At 43.3% G+C, this 21,775-nt stretch overlaps 1 protein-coding gene, 1 long non-coding RNA gene and 1 pseudogene across 2 annotated transcripts; 2 read left to right on the top strand and 1 right to left on the bottom strand.

Annotated features, from left to right (window-relative positions):
* Nucleotides 1-1,159: 1,159 nt before the first annotated feature.
* Nucleotides 1,160-4,595, bottom strand: LOC100282298 (protein transport protein SEC61 gamma subunit). Its single transcript, NM_001291547.1, has 3 exons — nt 4,423-4,595; nt 4,201-4,316; nt 1,160-1,384 (listed from the first exon to the last, which is right to left on the bottom strand). Exons 1-2 carry the CDS (start codon nt 4,514-4,516, stop codon nt 4,201-4,203), a joined length of 210 nt encoding a protein of 69 aa, NP_001278476.1. The 5' UTR covers nt 4,517-4,595; the 3' UTR covers nt 1,160-1,384.
* On the top strand, nt 2,053-3,202 carry LOC109942238 (uncharacterized). The gene is made up of 2 exons (XR_002264925.2): nt 2,053-2,560; nt 2,873-3,202. It is a non-coding gene; the product is annotated as an uncharacterized lncRNA (long non-coding RNA).
* Nucleotides 4,596-6,138: 1,543 nt separating the features above from the next.
* On the top strand, nt 6,139-20,046 carry LOC103638870 (uncharacterized; annotated as a pseudogene).
* Nucleotides 20,047-21,775: the final 1,729 nt, after the last annotated feature.

Raw genomic sequence — 21,775 nt, 5'->3', positions numbered from 1 at the left:
TTCGAGGAGTCAACTATTTTTAACATTGACCATATTTATATAATATAATATTAATCTTTATAATATATAATTAGAATTATTAGACAGATCTTTAAATACATTTTTATAGTAAAATTATTGGAAGATACAAATCTTGCTAATATATCCTATAAAGCTAGTCCTATTTAATAAAGTTTGACCGACACGAATACCATATCGATAAACATTTGTGGACGAAGGAAATACTATCCACCGAATAACATAGCGACAAACAAACATTTATGGACGAAGAGAATACTACCCAACTTACAAAACATAAAAAAAATAACACTCTCAACATAGAAAACAAGCATGGAATCCCAGCTCAAATTCTGAATGCTGTCCGCAAATACACTAAACCACTAAAGCTATCTCCAATATCTTACTCATTCTTATCATTCTCATTTCAAACTCCACTCTACGAAGTGGATTGAGAGAGACCTTGTTGAGTTGCATTTGGATTGAAGTGGATTGATAGAGATTAAATTCTCTTCTATTTAATTTTGACTAGAGAGATTTAATCTACTTCAATCCCCTTTTTTAACATTGACCATATTTATATAAGATAATATTAATCTTTATAATATATAATTAGAATCATTAGACAGATCTTTAAATACGTTTTTATAGTAAAATTATTGGAAGATACAAATCTTGCTAATATATCTTATAAAGCTAGTCCTATTTAATAAAGTTTGACCGATACGAATACCATAGCGACAAACATTTGTGGATGAAGTGAATACTACCAAACGAATACCATAGCGACAAACATTTATGGACGAAGAAAATACTACCCAACTTACAAAACATAAAAAATTAACACTCAACATAGAAAACAACCATGGAATCCCAGCTCAAATTCCGAATGCTGCCCGCAAATATACTAAACCACTAAAGCTATCTCCAATATCTTACTCATTCTCATCATTCTCGTTTCAAACTCCACTCTACGAAGTGGATTGAGAGAGACCTTGTTGAGTTACATTTGGATTGAAGTGGATTGATAGAGATTAAATTCTCTTCTATATAATTTTGACTAGAGGAATTTAACTACTTCAATCCCTAGCAACCGAACGACACCTAAATCAGGCTTACCATCACCATGAGAGCAAACAGCAAACAGCTTAACGGAACAACAAAATACGAAACTTCCTTTCCGAGATTGGCTGATCCATCAAGGATTCAAAGGTCTACTCAGAATCCGGTATCCAGAAGGTCTACTCAGTACAACGATTACATCAGAAACACAACCGAACGAAAAATTTCATTAACAATACTATTCGAAAGACCAGGATCCTCGTTATCTATTGCTCCCAAAAGTATTGCACTACTCCCATGCTAGTCGCCCTGTACTCCTGTAAGCCTGCACAAACCACAGGAGAAGTCATTAGCACACTCATTGTACTCGCATGAGAACAGGAAATTATTACTTAGCTACTCGAATTGTGCATTGCTTCTATTTACAAGTGACCTGAAATGGAAATGCTTGAAACATTCTATTGTAATGCCATCGGTAACACAACATATACCCTTTTTTTTACTCCGTAGTCGGTAGCAAGAGTGATCATGTCTACAAATCCATCAATCATGCTACGATATAGTCGGGGAATCAGTGTTTCAAATTTGAATCAGATTTTCCAATAAATTCAAAATTTAGCGATACAGCAAGAGTTGGACATGTGATTCCCTAATAGAAATAGTTAGGAAGCCAACTTGTCCCTCAAACGGTGATGTTTTCACTTAATCATAATTCCTCAAAACAAAAAACTCGGTCGGGCAGGGAAAGACCGTCCTCCCGGTATTATATTAAGAAGAGATCGAAACATGGTCCCGGCCGAGAAAATCCCCGAACCCTGTCCCCCATCACTAGAGGGCCGTCACCGTCCACTCTACAATGGTCCAGCCATATGGTGGCGCGCAGGACGTAACACGGGAGCGGGCCGGGCACAGCAAGAGGATTTTTTAACCAAGCCCGAAATTCGCACCGAGGCGGATCGAACCTGAGACCTAGAGGTGCTACTCGAAAGCCTTAACCATTCCTCAAAACAGAAGCTGGCAAAATAAAACTTTATCAAAGAGATGAACTGTCAACTACTCAGCTCCCTTATGCAAAAATAAATCCACGTTATAAGCATCCATCCATAATTGATCATCAATAGGTTTTGTTGAAAAAATCCTTATTGGGGGCTGGGGGAGATTGTCACGACTAGATTTAGAGGGAACATGGTTATTAAAGCGTCGTTTAAACGACGATTAAGCGTCGTTTAAGCGCTAAAACGTGATTAGGAGTTAAAGCGTCCGTACGTTTTAAAAAAACTGCGTAGAACGTCCGTTTTGGACGTTTAAGCGACGTTTAAACGTCGGAACGCGCGTTCTGGACGTTTTACCCGTTCTACGGACGTTATGTGCGTCTATAAGTTGTTGGGCCTTAATGGGCCTTTAACCAGCAAGCTTGCTCCAGCCGCCAAACTGCCAGACGCACAGCCGCGGAGCCGCCAGAGACAGACGCTGCCGCCGTCGGCCGTCCTCCGCCCTCCAGGTACGCCGCCGCCCCCCTCCTCCCTCCTCCGGTCCTCCCTCCACCTACAGCCGCCGCCAGTGCACAGTCCAGGCGCAACCGCCCAGTGCGCAGTGCGCCTGCTCCAGAGAGCCGCCAGTGCGCAACCGCCCGGGTCGGCAGGTCCAACCGCTGTTCGTATTCTGCTGCTGTTCGTATTCACATTCTGCTGCTGTTCGTATCCAAAACACAGTGCACTGCGCAGCCAGCCAGTGCGCCAGCCACCATGCATATGCAATATTGACGAATGCTGCTGAAGCTGAAGTGCTGATGCTGTTTTTAATCATGCTACAGTAGAATCGTCCATCCTGCTCGCTTGTCTTTCTGAGCTGTGCATGCACAACGATTTGGGCTTGAGTGGTGGTGCTAAAGTCTCCATGGGATGAGCTTGAGGTGCACTACTGTTTATCCGGCTTCTGAAGGGCGCCTTCGGTTTTGTGCATAGGCTCATTGGGTTGCTAACTGGTAGGTTTTTTTTGGTTATAAGATTCTTCATATCTTTTTTCATTTAGATTAAAAGTTTGTGCCGTGCCCTTGATTGCAACCATGAAGCTGCAGTTTCTGCTGTAGTGATTTTGGTCTGATGCTCAAATATAATGTTGAGGTGTGTCTGCGTGCTATTGCTTCAAGCACACTGTTTTTACTGGGTTCCTTCTGAAGAAGCCACACATGGTTTTCTTTTTGTTTCTTCTTTTACCTGTTTGAATATTCCCATTGAAACTTGTATATGTGTCTCATCTACCTTCCGGAAAAGAGGTTAAAAGAGTATATCATGTTTTATGTTAGTCTGAAAAGACGTTTCAACGTTCATTTAAACATTTAAACGTTGAAAAGTTGGTTCTTAACGTTCTACCGCTTTAATAACCATGAGAGGGAATCCGCCATTCGCATAGCTTGAACCATCATGTTTGCAGTTAGGAAGGTTGCAAAAAATGTGTTCCAATAACAAAATAAATCAAGGGCCGGTACTATACAATGTACAATTATGTTTGCCTTGGTAGTATTTGAGTTGGAAATTCGACAACGTGTTTTAGCATAATAGGTCCCATATGTAGAGTAGTGAGGAATGATAGAGTCCAACTCTCCTCAGCAACTCAGACAAAAGGAACAACTTTGCAACTTGTACTAAACCTACATAAATAACTCTGATGAGTTATAAACTGATACTGACTTGAGGCTGGGATTCAAAACTGGGTTCACAAGTCACAACCAGTTGGGACCAACGACTTACATAATCCGCTACTGCTACTGCAAATGTGAACAGATGAAACTGCAGTAATCACCTGCTAGAATTTTTATTCTGATAAGTATACTGCTAAAATTTCTCTTGCTACAAGTATATCTGACTCTATCCAAAGATCATGGAGGTAAAATCCAGTAACCCAGTTTCCACCTAATCGAGAATGATAGGCCACGAAAACAAAATTCACAGCCATAGTGAACAAGCATACTCAGATCGGCCGAGATGTTACCAGCCCCACGGTCTCCGCACCACCTAATTTCACCCCTCAAAAGCGTGCACACACAAACAGAACCGCGCACCGCAGATCCGCAAACAACGACATCGAAACAAGAAAATCTAACGGATTTGGGTAGATAATAATGGAATAGTAGACACGAACCTAGCCGGAACCGACGATGATGTTGTTGATGGGGATGAAGATGAGCTTAACGAAGAAGCCGACGAAGCCCATGACGACGAACCCGATCGCCGTCCGCGCCGCCACCTTGGTGAACTCTGCAAGCACAGATCCCAGAGAAACACCGTCAGATCTGACGGTGGTCGAACCAAAACAACTCGGATACGAACAGGGCGCGGCGGAAGGAGGGATCCTGGCAGGTACCCTTGCGGTCGGGCTTGTGGCAGCGCTTGACGAGGCGGACGCTGTCCTTGGCGAAGTCGCGGAGGGGATCCACCACGCTGTCGATCGCGTCCATGGCGACGGGGCGAGATCTCGAGACGAATGTGGAAGGAAGCTGATGAGAGGATGCGGTTTTGCGTTTGGGAAATTTGCTTGTCTCTCCTGATGGGTGGCCCCTTTATTATACAGTGTACATCACAGAGCCACGTCATTCCACAAATCACAACGTTGCTTTTTTCAAGATTTTTGTCACCGTTTTTTGCGTTTGGTTGCAATGACAGGACGGGATAGGATGGGACGATCCCTAAAATTAGATTGTTTGGTTCTGGGACAAGGATTGGGACAGGACTATCCAGTGTTGTCCTCTGTTGTCCCTTAAAATTAGAGGGACAGGAGAGGACGACAGGGGATGTCCCTGTCCTGGCTGTCCCACAACCAAACAGATTAGATCGTCTCTAGTGCTGCCCTGCTGGGATGTACGCCGTATGACAGTTAGGCTATCTCCACAGTACAAAATTCTCTTCAAACTTTTCTCTATAAATAATGTCATCTATAGTTCAACATCCTCTAATCTTCAAACTCTATTGTAGACAGTCATTATTTCCTACCAAATCAATTTGACAATCCTCAATTTCTTCAATTGCCACAGTATCGACAACATAAACATAAACGGATATACAGTTTTATAGTGTGCTACTATAAGAATTCCCACAGTTGACATTATCTCTACTACTTATTAAGACGGCAAGGGTAGCCTGTCGTTCTGCCATTATACAATCTCAACCGTCCGATATATCGTTCGGCAATCTCAACCATTCGATTCGCCCACCACCACACGCCCTGATCCGCCTCGTGAAGCCAAAAGCCCCATCCACTGCGCCTGCGATCCCCATCCGTTCCGCCTCTTCTGCCTCCGTTCCGCCTCTTCTGCCTCCCCCGCATGCTGCGCCAAGCATGCTCCGCGCATGTTGGGGCGCGCCCATCTGCATCCGCAACCCCACCGCGTTCGCATGTCGGGACAGGTCCGATGGCGGACCGCTCGCTACGGCTCAAATCACTTCGCAAAGCAGACAGGATCGGGTAGCTGAGGTCATTGCGAGCGCCGTCTAGGGTTTCTTACCACTGTCGCCGCCCATCCGAAGCAAATGTCGCCCGAAGTAGCTATGGTGCCACCCATCCGCCCGCCGCTGCTATGAGAACATCTGGGTTGTCGGTCGCCGGTTCCCCGTGCAACATGCCCCTTCCCCCTCCGTCTAGGGACCTAGGGTCCTTGAACGTGAGGAGGGCGCGGACGAGGGGGCGGGAGCGGCCACCTCTGGTGGGGGCGGAGCTCATACTTATCTCCAACAATGCGGGGGACGCTACCAAGGGCGAGGAGTCGGCGTCGCACTTGGAAGGGGAGCTCGTGGCGGGGGTCGCCACCACCGTGGCATGCTGCACTTCGGTCAACGCCCCGCCCCTGGCACCGTCCGCTACGGCCCGCCCCTAGCACGAGCCCCAATGACGGTGCTTCACCACCGTGGACCAACCGCGCCCCTAGATGCACGGCCATACCCTCACCGCCCACGTCATCTCCGCCCACGCCGTCCTCGACAAGCCCTCCACATACCACCGGTTACACCTGCATCGCCAAGTTCCTCTGCCCGAGGCGGTCACGCGGGCGGCACTACGAGGAGTGGGGACACACCAGGGCAGCGCATGCTGAAGCTCATCTACCCGAAGCGTAGTGTGGTGGTGGTGCTGCGGCGATGGGCGAAGGAGGGCCGCACAGTGCAGAACTATCAGCTCAATCACGTCGTCAGGGAGCTTCGGAAGTACAGTCGCTTGAAACACGCCATGGAGGTACACCGTACACCGCCCAACCCTTGCCATGTTTCCACCGTTGATGCTTCGAAAACTCTCCCACTCGCCACCTACTCAACGTATTACCAACCTGATTCCTGACGTGACCCCACTCGTCCCGTTCTCAATTTGGCATGTGAACAGATAGATCGGTCACACATCGTTTTCTGCTTTACAGCTATCACTTTCTAAGATTATCAGATTGGATTGCTACACTGGGAGCAATATATGGTATGACTTCATTATTTCTCTGACTACCTGATTATGTTTTAGTGGGAAAGAATGTCTTTAATTATCCAGTAAGCAGCACTTGGTTTGCCGCCAAATTCTATTGGTTCCTTGTTCTCTGCATGCACGAACAGTGAAGCATGTCAAATTGTAAGATGTTTCAGAAGCAAGCAACTCAAGGTTAAATGATTAGCTCGGCTAAAGTGTTTGCCTTGTGTGCAAGGAGGTGCTATTTTTAGTGATCTCATCATCTAACCTTTGTGAGAGCACCTAGAGGGGGGGAGGGGTGAATAGGTGATCCTGTAAAACTTGAAACTTAATACCACAAAACTTGATTAGGAGTTAGCACAAGAATGCCACGTGACAAGAGAAGAGTCTTTGCAAGACACGATAACCACAAGAAGATCAATCACAGATAGACACAGTGGTTTATCCCGTGGTTCGGCCAAGTTCAACATTTGCCTAGTCCACGTTGTGGCGTCCCAACGGACGAGGGTTGCAATCAACCCATCTCAAGCGGTCCAAAGACCCACTTGAATACCACGTTGTTTTACTTTGCTTTACTATATCTCGTTTGCGAGGAATCTCCACAACTTGGAGCCTCTCGCCCTTACACTTTGATGTTCACAAAGAAGCACGGAGTAAGGGAGGGATGAGCAACGCACACAAGACACGAAATCAGAGTATCAACATGCACACAAGTCGCAACAAGAGCTCACAACACAACCCGACGAGTTCACAACTCAAATGAAGCTCTAGTTGCTATCACAAAGAATCAAATGCGCGGAATCGAAGTCTTGGTGCTTAGGAATGCTTAGAGAATGCTTGGTGTACTCCTCCATGCGCCTAGGGGTCCCTTTTATAGCCCCAAGGTAGCTAGGAGCCGTTGAGAGCATTCCAGGAAGGCAATTCTTGCCTTCTGTCGCCTGGCGCACCGGACAGTCCGGTGCACCACCGGACACTGTCCGGTGCGGATTTTTTTCCTTCTTTGGCGAAGCCGACCGTTGGCGCTTTGGAGCCGTTGGCGCACCGGACACTGTTCGGTGCACACCGGTCAGTCCGGTGCCCCCTTCCGACCGTTGGCTCGGCCACGTGTCACACGCGGATCGCGCGGCCGACCGTTGGCCCGGCCGACCGTTGGCTTACCGGACAGTCCGGTGCATACCGGACAGTCCGGTGAATTATAGCCGTACGCCGCTAATCACTTCCCGAGAGCAGCAAGTTCGCCTGAGTCAGCCTGGCGCACCAGACACTGTCCGGTGCACCACCGGACACTGTCCGGTGCACCCAGACAGAGCTGACTTTGGCAGAACAAAGCCATCTTTAATTTCAACTTGATTTTTCCTGTTTCCAGCACTTAGACACAATACATTAGTCTCTAAAACAATGTACTAAGTCTAAGAAACATACCTTTATACTTGATTTGTACTTTGTCCACCATTTAACACTTTGGCACTTGTGTTGGACACTAAATCACCAAAATACTTAGAAATGGCTAGGCCTGGGCAATCGATGTAATCGGTTTTTTCGGTTCGGTTTTTTCGGTGTTGTAGAAGTTCGGTTTACAGACAGAGCAGACCGATCTACGCGTCTTACAGAAGAAAACCGAGAAATTCGGTTTTCGGTTTTTCGGTTCGGTGTTCGGTTTAAACTGAACACCCGAACTTCTTCCACATTCCCTGTCTTTTGTACCGAGTTCAATGTTCATGTGGTGGGGATGAATGAAACCATGCATAGGCTCTGCTCTGAATACATGTTCCTGTTTGTTGCCATTTTTTCTTCCCATTGCTGATGCAGTATATCGTTGGAAGGTACTTACTTCCTAGTAGCTCAAGTGAAGAGGTTCCACAGCACTCAATGTTCCTGATGGCTGATGGCAGCCATAAATTACACATCTTTATCAGTTATCACACACGACAGCCAAGAGAAATATATTGGGAGTTCGACAGCAGCACACATCACAGATATTGAATTTAACACAGATATTGAATTTAACAGCAGCAAATAGCCACTACCACTAACCAGCAGCACACATGCACAACACAGATAATGAGATAACCATTAACCAGCAGCACAACACTCAACAATGAACATAAGTCCACAATAACTAGTACTCTAGTAGCAAGTCACAAATAAATAACAAACATTACAAATTTAAATGGTCCAGAGTCCAGACTTCAACTCTTCAAGTCATACATTACATAACTTCCAATTAATGATAGTTTGAGATCACACACATCACAGATCACATATTTGATCTTAAACTTTGATAGCCTCATATTCTCCATTCACCATTCATCATTCATCAAATTTGCATGCTCAAGAATTGGTAGGGGTGGCTGTTGTCTCCTTAGAAACAGTGAGGCCACAAAACTCTGCAGTAATAATAAGGAGTAAACAAATTAGTAAAATCTGAAATCAATAAGAACATAGTAGAAACAATTATGAAATAAAAACTGCAAACTAATTTACCTTCCTCAAGATTAGGGATTTACTGATTTAGGGTTGCCGTCTTGCTGAGTTGGGCCGTTGGGGGCATTGGGCTTGGGCCAGTTGGGCGGCTGCCGGCTGCAAGCACAACACAAAGATTCAAAGAATGAGAGGAATAGAGGATCAGGGGCTATTCAGTTTCATATATGGTGTTTCGGTTCGGTGTACACTGAAAACCGAGGCCGACACCGAGCACCGAAGTTCTCAGGAATTGAAACCGAAACCGAACCCCGAAAAACCGAAACTTCGGGTCGGTTTTCAAAAATTCGGTTCGGTAATTCGGTTTCGGCTTAAAAGTGCCCAGGCCTAGAAATGGCCCAAGGGCACATTTCCCTTTCAATCTCCCCCTTTTTGGTGATTTATGCCAACACAACATAAAGCAAGTAGAACAAGTGCAAAATCAATTCAAATAAGAACTCAAAATTGTTTTGATTCAAATTTGACATATATGGATCATTCTTTGCCACCACTTGGTTTGTTTTTGCAAATCAAACTCAATTTCCTATCTCTAAGTCAAACACACTTGTTGAAAGATATTTCAAGAGAAATTGATCAAAGAGTTCAAAAACTCCCCCTTTTCCCATAATTAAGCCTTCTCCCCACAAGAGACCAACTTTTGACAATAAGAGGCAAACAAGAGTATTTTGACAAACAAAAACTCTAACTCTACTTTTTCAAAATTCTCAAGTGGTAGCTGATCCATTTCTTGCTTTGGCCTTATTTTCTCCCCCTTTGGCATCAAGCACCAAAACGGGATCAATTTTGGCCCTTTAACCCCATTGCCTTACCAAAATCTTCAACTAAGAGTAAAAAGGCAATAAGAGTACAAAGATGAACTTGGAAAAGTTACTCTTTCATCAGAGTGCAGTGGAAGTCTTGCATGGTCCAAGTCCACCTTTTCCCTTTCAAACCTCCTTTGAGACTAAATTAAGCAAACTCAAGCACAAGGTTAGTCTCAAAGGGTCAAGTTGTAGCACATCTCTCCCTAAATTTGTGCATCACTAGCAAATGGACTTGTAAGGTCCGGGGAGTGCTTGTACAACTTGAGCACCATAAATAAACAACAAAGTGCATATGGAACATGATCAAAGGCATAAGCACATGTATGCTACAAATCAATCCAAGTTCCGCGAATCTAAGACATTTAGCTCACTACGCAACTTGCAAAAGGTCTGCTCATCTAAAGGCTTGGTAAAGATATCGGCTAGCTGGTTCTCAGAGCTAACATGAAACACTTCGATATCTCCCTTTTGCTGGTGGTCTCTCAAAAAGTGATGCCGGATGTCTATGTGCTTTGTGCGGCTGTGTTCAACAGGATTATCCGCCATGCGGATAGCACTCTCATTATCACATAGGAGTGCGACTTTGCTCAGATTGTAGCCAAAGTCCCTGAGGGTTTGCCTCATCCAAAGTAGTTGCGCGCAACACTGTCCTGCAGCAACGTACTCGGCCTCAGCGGTGGATAGGGCAACGGAAGTTTGTTTCTTAGAACTCCATGACACCAGGGACCTTCCTAAGAATTGGCACGTCCCCGATGTACTCTTCCTATCGACCTTACATCCAGCATAGTCGGAGTCTGAATATCCAATCAAGTCAAAGGTAGACCCCTTTGGATACCAGATCCCGAAGCAAGGCGTAGCGACTAAATATCTAAGAATTTGCTTCACCGTCACTAAGTGACATTCTCTTGGATCAGATTGAAATCTAGCACACATGCATACGCTAAGCATAATATCCGGTCTACTAGCACATAAATAAAGTAAAGACCCTATCATAGACCGGTATGCCTTTTGATCAACGGACTTACCTCCTTTGTTGAGGTCGGTGTGTCCGTCGGTTCCCATTGGAGTCTTTGCGGGCTTGGCGTCCTTCATCCCAAACCGCTTGATCAAGTCTTGTGTGTACTTCGTTTGGGAGATGAAGGTCCCATCCTTGAGTTGCCTCACTTGGAATCCAAGGAAATAGCTTAACTCGCCCATCATCGACATCTCAAACTTTTGAGTCATCACCCTGCTAAACTCTTCACAAGACTTTTGATTAGTAGAACCAAATATTATGTCATCGACATAAATTTGGCACACAAAAAGATCACCATCATAAGTCTTAGTAAAAAGAGTTGGATCGGCTTTCCCAACCTTGAAAGCATTAGCAATTAAAAAGTCTCTAAGGCATTCATACCATGCTCTTGGGGTTGCTTAAGTCCATAGAGCGCCTTAGAGAGCTTACACACGTGGTCGGGGTACCGTTCATCCTCGAAGCCAGGGGGTTGCTCCACGTACACCTCCTCCTTGATTGGCCCGTTGAGGAAAGCGCTCTTCACATCCATTTGGAACAACCTGAAAGAATGGTGAGTAGCATAGGCTAACAATATGCGAATTGACTCTAGCCTAGCCACAGGAGTAAAAGTCTTCTCAAAGTCCAAACCTGCGACTTGGGCATAACCTTTTGCCACAAGTCTAGCCTTGTTCCTTGTCACCACCCCGTGCTCGTCTTGTTTGTTGCGGAACACCCACTTGGTTCCCACAATATTTTGCTTGGGACGAGGCACCAGTGTCCAAACTTCATTTCTTTTAAAGTTGTTGAGCTCCTCTTGCATGGCCAACACCCAGTCTGGATCTAGCAAGACCTCTTCTACCCTGAAAGGCTCAATAGAAGAGACAAAAGAGTAATGCTCATAGAAATTGACTAATCTAGAACGAGTAGTTACTCCCTTGCTAATGTCACCCAAAATCTGGTCGACGGGATGATCCCTTTGAATCATCGCTCGAACTTGGGTTGGAGGTGCCGGTTGTGCTTCTTCCTCCATTACATGATCATCTTGTGCTCCCCCTTAATCATACGCCACCTCTTGATGAACCTGTTCATCGTCTTGAGTTGGGGGATGCACCATTGTTGAGGAAGAAGGTTGATCTTGCTCATTTTGTTCCTGTGGCCTCACATCTCCAATTGCCATGGTGCGCATTGCGGCTGTTGGAACGTCTTCTTCGTCTACATCATCAAGATCAACAACTTGCTCTCTTGGAGAGCCATTAGTCTCATCAAATACAACGTCGCTAGAGACTTCAACCAAACCCGATGATTTGTTGAAGACCCTATACGCCTTTGTATTTGAGTCATAACCTAACAAAAACCCTTCTACGGCTTTGGGAGCAAATTTGGAATTCCTCCCCTTCTTCACTAGAATGTAGCATTTACTCCCAAAGACTCGGAAATACGAAACATTGGGTTTGTTACCGGTTAGAAGCTCATACGAAGTCTTCTTGAGGAGGCGATGAAGGTAGACCCGGTTGATGGCGTGGCAAGCCGTGTTCACGGCTTCCGACCAAAAACGCTCGGGGGTCTTGAACTCTCCAAGCATCGTCCTCGCCATGTCTATAAGCGTCCTGTTCTTCCTTTCTACCACACCATTTTGTTGTGGTGTGTAGGGAGCGGAGAACTCGTGCTTGTTTCCTTCCTCCTCAAGATATTCCTCCACTTGAAGGTTCTTGAACTTGGACCCATTGTCGCTCCTTATCTTCTTCACCTTGAGCTCAAACTCGTTTTGAGCTCTCCTTAGGAAGCGCTTGAGGGTCCCTTGGGTTTCAGATTTATCCTGCAAAAAGAATACCCAAGTGAAGCGGGAAAAATCATCAACTATAACAAGACCATACTTACTTCCTCCTATGCTTAGATAGGCGACGGGTCCGAAGAGGTCCATATGAAGTAACTCCAGGGGTCTTGATGTTGTCATCACATTTTTGGCATGATGAGAGCTTCCCACTTGTTTCCCTGCTTGACAAGCTGCACAAGGTCTATCTTTTTCGAAGGTAACATTAGTTAGACCTATCACGTGTTCTCCCTTTAGAAGCTTGTGAAGGTTCTTCATTCCCACATGTGCCAAGCGGCGATGCCACAGCCAGCCCATGCTAGTCTTAGCAATTAAGCATGCATCTAGACCGGCCTCCTCTTTTGCAAAATCAACTAAATAGAGTTTGCCGTCTAATACACCCTTAAAAGCTAGTGAACCATCACTTCTTCTAAAGACAGACACATCTACATTTGTGAATAGACAATTATATCCTATATTGCATAATTGACTAACAGATAACAAATTATATCCAAGCGACTCAACTAAAAACACATTAGAAATAGAGTGCTCGGATGAAATAGCAATTTTCCCTAACCCTTTCACCTTGCCTTGATTCCCATCACCAAATATTATTGAATCTTGGGAATCCTTGTTCTTGACGTAGGAGGTAAACATCTTCTTCTCCCCCGTCATGTGGTTTGTGCATCCGCTGTCGATAATCCAGCTTGATCCCCCGGATGCATAAACCTGCAAGGCAAATTTAGGCTTGGGTCTTAGGTACCCAACTCTTGTTGGGTCCTACAAGGTTAGTGACAATATCCTTAGGTACCCAAATGCAAGTTTTATCACCCTTGCATTTTGCCCCTAGTTTCCTAGCAATCACTTTTCTATCCTTTCTACAAATTGCAAATGAAGCATTGCAAGCATGATAAATTGTAGAAGGTTCATTTATTATTTTCCTAGAAACATGAACAACATTTCTTCTAGACAAATTTCTATCATGCATAATAGAAGAACTAGAAGCAACCATAGCATGAGAATTAAAAGCATCATAACTTCTATAAACATTTCTAGAATGTCTCCTATTATGATACATGAAGGCATGGTTCTTTAGAGCACTACTAGCCATAGGGGCCTTCCCTTTCTCCTTGGCGGAGATGGAAGCCTTATGGCTTGTTAAGTTCTTGACTTCCCTCTTGAAGCCAAGACCATCCTTAATTGAGGCGTGTCTACCAATCGTGTAGGCATCCCTTGCAAATTTTATCTTGTCAAATTCACTCTTGCTAGTCTTAAGTTGGGCATTAAGACTAGCCACTTCATCATTTAATTTTGAAATGCAAGCTAGGTGTTCACTACAAGTATCAACATTAAAATCTTTGCACCTATTGCAAATTATAACATGTTCTACACAAGAGTTAGATTTATTTGCTACTACTAGTTTAGCATTTAAATCATCATTAACACCTTTTAAAGTAGAAATGGTTTCATGACAAGTAGATAGTTCACAAGAAAGCATTTCATTTCTTTTAACTTCTAGAGCAAGAGAATTTTGTGCACTAACAAATTTATCATGCTCTTCATACAAAAGATCCTCTTGCTTTTCTAATAACCTATTCTTATCATTCAAGGCATCAATTAATTCATTAATTTTATCAATCTTGGTTCTATCTAGGCCCTTGAATAAACATGAATAATCTATTTCATCATCATCACTAGACTCATCCTCACTTGAAGAAGCATAAGTACTAGTATTACGAGTGCTTACCTTCTTTTCCCTTGCCATGAGGCAAGTGTGATGCTCGTTGGGGAAGAGGGATGACTTGTTGAAGGCGGTGGCGGCGAGTCCTTCGTTGTCGGAGTCTGACGAGGAGCAATCCGAATCCCACTCCTTTCCAAGATGTGCCTCGCCCTTCCCCTTCTTGTAGTTTTTCTTCTTTTCCCACTTTCCACTCTTTTTTCCTGGTCACTATCATTATCGGGACAGTTAGCGATAAAATGACCAATCTTACCACATTTGAAGCACGAGCGCTTCCCCTTCGTCTTGTTCTTGTTGGGATGCTCCTTGCGACCCTTTAGCGCCGTCTTGAATCGCTTGATGATGAGGGCCATCTCTTTATCATTAAGCCCGGCCGCCTCAACTTGCGCCACCTTGCTAGGTAGCGCCTCCTCGCTCCTTGTTGCCTTGAGAGCAATAGTTTGAGGCTCTTGGATTGGGCCATTTAATGCATCGTCGACGTATCTAGCCTCCTTGATCATCATCCGCCCGCTTACGAACTTTCCAAGGATCTCCTCGGGCGTCATCTTCGTGTACCTAGGATTCTCACGAATGTTGTTCACAAGATGTGGATCAAGGACGGTAAAGGACCTTAGCATTAGGTGGACAACGTCGTGGTCCGTCCATCGCGTGCTTCCGTAGCTCCTTATCTTGTTGACGAGGATCTTGAGCCTGTTATACGTCTGTGTTGGCTCCTCCCCTCTAATCATCGCGAATCTCCGAGTTCGTCTTCCACCAACTCCATTTTGGTGAGCATGGTGACATCGTTCCCCTCATGTGAGATCTTGAGGGTGTCCCAGATCTGCTTGGCATTGTCCAAGCCGCTCACCTTATGGTACTCGTCCCTGCACAATGAGGCTAACAACACAGTAGTAGCTTGTGCATTTTTATGAATATGTTCATTTATAAATAAAGGACTATCCGAGCTATCAAATTTCATTCCACTCTCTACTATCTCCCATATACTAGGATGGAGAGAGAACAGGTGACTACGCATTTTGTGACTCCAAAATCCGTAGTCCTCTCCATCAAAATGAGGAGGTTTACCAAGTGGAATGGAAAGCAAATGTGCATTTGAGCTATGCGGAATACGAGAATAATCGAAAGAGAAGTTTGAGTTAACCGTCTTCTTTTTCTCGTAGTTGTTGTCGTCATCCTTTTGGGAAGAAGAGGACTCGTCGCTGTCGTCGTAGTAGACGATCTCCTTGATGCGCCTTGTCTTCTTCTTCTTCCCATCTCTTCTTTTGTGGCCCGAGCCCGAGTCGGTAGGCTTGTCATCTTTAGGCTCGTTGATGAAGGACCCCTTCTCCTTATCATTGATCACAATCCCCTTGCCCTTAGGATCCATCTCTTCGGGCGATTAGTCCCTTTCTTGAAGAGAACGACTCCGATACCAATTGAGAGCACCTAGAGGGGGGAGGGGTGAATAGGTGATCCTGTAAAACTTGAAACTTAATACCATAAAACTTGATTAGGAGTTAGCACAATAATGCCACGTGACAAGAGAAGAGTCTTTGCAAGACACGATAACCACAAGAAGATCAATCACAGATAGACACAGTGGTTTATCCCGTGGTTCGGTCAAGTTCAACACTTGCCTAGTCCAAGTTGTGGCATCCCAACGGACAAGGGTTGCAATCAACCCCTCTCAAGCGGTCCAAAGACCCACTTGAATACCACGTTGTTTTACTTTGCTTTACTATATCCCGTTTGCGAGGAATCTCCACAACTTGGAGCCTCTCGCCCTTACACTTTGATGTTCACAAAGAAGCACAGAGTAAGGGAGGGATGAGCAATGCACACAAGACACGAAATCAGAGTATCAACACGCACACAAGTCGCAACAAGAGCTCACAACACAACCCGGCGAGTTCACAACTCAAATGAAGCTCTAGTTGCTATCACAAAGAATCAAATGCGCGGAATCGAAGTCTTGGTGCTTAGGAATGCTTAGAGAATGCTTGGTGTACTCCTCCATGCGCCTAGAGGTCCCTTTTATAGCCCCAAGGTAGCTAGGAGCCGTTGAGAGCATTCCAGGAAGGCAATTCTTGCCTTCTGTCGCCTAGCGCACCGGACAGTCCGGTGCACCACCGGACACTGTCCGGTGCAGATTTTTTTCCTTCTTTGGCGAAGCCGACCGTTGGCGCTTTGGAGCCATTGGCGCACCGGACACTGTCCGGTGCACACCGGTCAGTCCGGTGCCCCCTTCCGACCGTTGGCTCGGCCACGTGTCACACACGGATCGCGCGGCCGACCGTTGGCTCACCGGACAGTCCGGTGAATTATAGCCATACGCCGCTAATCACTTCCCGAGAGCAGCAAGTTCGCCTGAGTCAGCCTGGCGCACCGGACACTGTCCGGTGCACCTCCGGACAATCTGGTGCACCCAGACAGAGCTGACTTTGGCAGAACAAAGCCATCTTTAATTTCAACTTGATTTTTCCTGTTTCCAGCACTTAGACACAATACATTAGTCTCTAAAACAATGTACTAAGTCTGAGAAACATACCTTTATACTTGATTTGTACTTTGTCCACCATTTAACACTTAGGCACTTATGTTGGACACTAAATCACCAAAATACTTAGAAATGGCCCAAGGGCACATTTCCCTTTCACTTTGCGTGCGTTGTGCTAATTTGGTTCATTGATTTTCTTTATTTTTAAGCAATCAAGCTTAAATGATTAGCTTCTACCGAAGATCTAAAATTATGTATTTCCTTTTCCTTTTTTTCTCATAGCAATTTTCCCTCTTCTCGACTCTGATAGCTTATACATCTGTTTAGTTTCAAGCCCCATTTCCACTAAAATATGCTTACTGTATGGGCACAATATTTCTCCACAATAGATGGTCCAAGAATCCAGGATTACTCCAATGCCAATGCTATGCAGCTTGCACTTGCACATAGAAGGTAATGGGGGTTAATGGGGTGCTTGCTTTTTTAACATTGGTTCTTGATATGGAGGGAATAGCCTGGTTGGCTGGTTTACTGCATCGAACAGGTTTTCTGATGAACTTGTTGGTTCATACATCAATATGTTGACAGCTGTTTGGACTGGTCTTTATAGACTTATTAAAAGATAGTTGCATTTTTTACATCCAATTGTCATACTATTTCTTGGATTAGTTGCTCTTTTTTGTATGGTAAAGTAAGTACAATTGATTGATTCATGAGTATGACGACCTGTTTGGAAGGTCTTTTGTTGGACAATAGTTTCTAGAGTTAGAAGTTCCTGTTTTGTGAGTTAGTTGAGGATTTGTAGCTAGGAAAATGAAATATAAATCCATTAGAATACTACAATACCTATTGATTACGATATCACAATATCTATTGATTACGATGTCACAAGTTGTAGGTGTGGAGTGTGAGAACAGTTCAGTTCACCTTCATGGTTTTCTGGGAACATAGATTTCGCTAAGCTTTATATATTCCCTCGCAGGGTAGGGTTTCAATAGAGTGGGGCAGTGGGCCTGATTGGTATGGACAATAAACACACTTTGTCATTTTGTGGTCCATGTAGATTTGGTGACTAACTTTTATTTGATCCCATGAGATTCCCATATTGTTATTTTATATTAGTAGTCTAAGAGCATGGTTTTGGTAGAGAGGACAATTATCCCACAAATAAAAAAATGAGTTTTGGTAACACTTATGGTTCCATTTCTCTACCCTGAAAATATTAATATTTGTAATATATAATTAGTATCATTAGATAGATATTTGAATCTATTTTCAAAGAAATTATTGACATGTTGTGATGTGCATGGGTGGTCTGGGATAGTTGGTTGTGGAGCAAGACAGGAAATATGGGGGCAGTGCATGCTGCTAATGTTTAGTTCTGTTGTATTCTATTCTTATGTAAATTGCTAGCTACTATTTGCATCCTGATCATTGTAAACATTGTATGTTTTTGTACGGTGCACTTGCATACGTTCCTATTTCACTCTCTCTCTCTCACCTGCTTCTTTTTATGCTTCTCCTCCGGATGTATCATTGAACATAAAGACAAAGAAACATAAGGGCAATAACTATTGCCACTTCCTTGGTATTCCTTTTGGAATAGGCTTGTTGGATGTATTGAACAGTTATTTATGTTAGTTAATTGTAGGTGTTGTGGATTTCGAAGTGAGTTTTTTGTTTTGATGATGCGACCCATAATTTCCTTGGTGTCAGTTTATTCTTTACATTATATGGGATGCCATATCTTATCCCTTTTCTCCGTCACAAAAGGCAGATCAAAAACATGGAAGACTATATGGACTGGAAGAATTCGTACCAATATATGAGACAAACCCCATTAAGAATAACTTAAATGGAATGGGTTTTGACCACAATTTTGGGCTTTGGTTTATGGCTCGCTGGCTTAAACCAGATTTGATGATTGAGAGTGGTGGTGCTTTCAAGGGGCACTCTACTTGGGTTCTGCGGAAGGCCATGCCAATTACTAGGATTATATCACACTCCTACGCACCCTGAGAAATATCTTAAGAAGGGACCTGCATATTTGATAGAAACTGCACTTACCTCGATGGGAAGGATTTTGTTGATTTTGGAAGCATTGATTGGGGAAGACTATTGAGAAATCATGGCATTTCTGATTCTGAAAAGGTGCTCATTTTCTTTGATGACCACCAAAGTGAGTTGAAAAGGTAAAATCTATCCATAGACCTTTTCTGTTTGTTTTTTATCTTGATCGTGCTAAACTATAATTCTGATTCAATGTATCATGGTTTTTTGTGTTTGATTGCGCTCTTTTTGTCACCAATCCTAAGCATGAAAGTGACGAGAAATCAAACAATTATTTTTTATTAATACTTTTGTTTAAACATACTATGAATAGGTTAAAGCAAGCGCTAAAGGCTGGATTCAGGCATCTCATATTTGAGGACAACTATGATACTGGTACATGTGACCATTATTTCTTGAGGCATATCTATGATCAGTCATATATCAGAGGTTTGTGGCTTGTCACCTTAGACTCTAAATGTCCATGGTACAACTGGTCCATTATGCAATAGATCCGTGATCAATCATACATCAGATCTTCATCTTCTTTTAATTAATTACAATGAATGTTTTTGTCAACATTGACCATAGAGTAACATACTTGTTTCCCCTTTGCTCATCTTATCTAAGATCCCTAGATTACCTGTGATGGAGCAAAGCTTTTTTTATTAATTTGTAGCATTTTTTGCCTAAAGATTCCTTGTGATAGAAGTATAGTAATATTCTAAAAGAACATAGTAATAGTGCATCAGAGCTACAGAATGTATCAATGTACTGCTTTCGAGATAGTGATGAGGCAAGATTAAGATTCAAACATAAGTTCTGGGAGAAGGCTGTGGAGATAGATGATCTATGTGGAAAGGATGGTACATGGTGAGGTGTTAAAGGTTACATGCGAGACAATTTCAACCATAGCAATAAGGCCACCTCGCATAAAGAACATTTTTTTAGAACAGTAGGCTCGTGGAATCTGTGCTGGATATGTATTGAGAGCTTCGTCCTGTTGTCGATCCATCATTAACACACCAAACAAGGTATGACCCAACACGTGCAGTTGACCCAATCATTGAAGATGGTCGCTACAACTTGTTTCGAAACACCGGTCTAGCGAGATTGGATGCCTCAGTGTTCAATGGTTAGACTCGGATGATATTTGTGCATATATCAGGTTTAATGTTGAGCACATACGATGTTTAAAGATTTTTAGTGTTGAGCTTGTTTTGCTTTTGGCCAACTGTTGATAGGCTTTTTTTGTACAACACTGATGCATTATACTATCATATATAGAAGTCTGTATGGTACTGATGGTTGCAATACAGTGGTAAAATAACTAGATTAAAATAGCAAAACTTATATATGGCTACAATCACAAATAGATTATGAAACCTTTTCTCATAACAGTATAATATATATTTGTACATAAGTTATCGTGGTATTATATGTTCTCGTTGCAACGCACGGGCACTTAACTAGTGACTAATTGGTGGCCAAAGCTAAAGTTTTATATTCTGTTAAATTGCCTATAATCTTGGTGAAAGGAAAGGAACTGAGGACATCATTCCATGAGCAAAAAAATGCAGCCTACATATTTTTACCCCTTGTAGAAATGACATGACCAGACCAGACCAGGAGGATGCAAATCCCTTAATACCACATGGTTTGGGTTTTTAGATCAGCCTAAATCTTGCTAAACTAAGGTTCTTTTTGGGATAGCTCTAGCTCTAAAAAATTTGGTAGAGTTGGTGGAGCAAGTCAATAGGTGCTCCAGAAAATCGTGGAGCTGGAGCAGTAAGCCGTTTGAAGACATTTAAATAATTTATTTTCTTCATTATTTAGATTTAAAATATTTTTAAAACTATTTAAATTAACATTATAAACTATAGCTCCACACTTGAGCTAGAACTTGGAGCCATCACAAACACCCCGTAAATTAGAAAACAGACTAAAAACACCACTGCCTAATGGCTATACATGCCCACACACATGCATGCATGCACTACCGGAAAACACTCGACAAAAAAAGCTCGGCAAACTGTACATCGACAATGACTTATTTGCCGAGTGTCACCCGGTACTCGGCAAAGAAAAGTCGCTGTCACGGCGCCAGGTAACGGCAACGGAGCCTGTGCCGAGTGTCCACAGAGTGACACTTGGCAAAGGCTCACTCTTTGCCGAGTGTAGCTCTCCGTGGGCCCCTTTGCCAGGTCCTTTGTCGAGCATATTAGGTGGCATTCGGCAAAAGGACCGATAAAGGCTCCCTCTTTGTCGAGTGTCCGTCGGACTAGCACTTGGTAAAGAGGCTTTACCGGTGTCCATGTGTGCCTTCTTTGCCGATTGTTTGAGGACAATACATAATACATACTTCCAACATTGCATCAGAGTTCACACACATAATACATACTCCCTATGTCCCAAAATAAAATTCGTTTTAGAATTAGTGGATTCATACAATATTTAATATATGAAAATAACTATTTGATGAGCTTGACCTAGAACATCTGGACAACACATGACGGCTATATTTTCAGTCGGAAGCGTTTCCTTCAATTTTGTTCTTTTCAATGCAAAAAGTAGTGTTTTCTTCAATTTCATTTAATTTGTTCCCTAAATCGCTATACTCGGTTGTGTATATATGTATATGTAGTTTTGTGGTTTCCGTTGCTTTATTTGCATTTTAGCCTCATTGAACTTCCAATTTTCAATTGTTATACTGCCTCTTTCTCTCTCCATCCAAAAATATATAATATATTTTTGATCTGTACAAAGGCAAAACATGCTAATTTGATCAAGAAAATAAGCTGTTTTGCTAGCTAGCGATAAAAAAGCAAATAATACTGCCAAGAAAATACGCTTTGCACGATATATATCTCTAGTTTTAACGTTCTTCTAAAGTTCTTTATCACCGTGACGGGCTACGATATGTGTA

The sequence above is a fragment of the Zea mays genome, chromosome 9 (genome assembly GCF_902167145.1).
Source record: "Zea mays cultivar B73 chromosome 9, Zm-B73-REFERENCE-NAM-5.0, whole genome shotgun sequence".
Lineage (NCBI taxonomy): Eukaryota > Viridiplantae > Streptophyta > Magnoliopsida > Poales > Poaceae > Zea > Zea mays.
Note: the sequence above shows the minus strand (reverse complement) of the source record. Positions and strands in the feature narration are given on the sequence as shown.

What these genes read in the sequence shown, in the direction of transcription:
- LOC100282298 (NM_001291547.1), bottom strand. Translation starts at nt 4,516, where the DNA reads ATGGACGCGATCGACAGCGTGGTGGATCCCCTCCGCGACTTCGCCAAG. An exon ending in CCACAAGCCCGACCGCAAGG is followed by an intron (nt 4,317 to 4,422) that starts GTACCTGCCAGG and finishes CTGTGCTTGCAG; the next exon opens with AGTTCACCAAGGTGGCGGCG.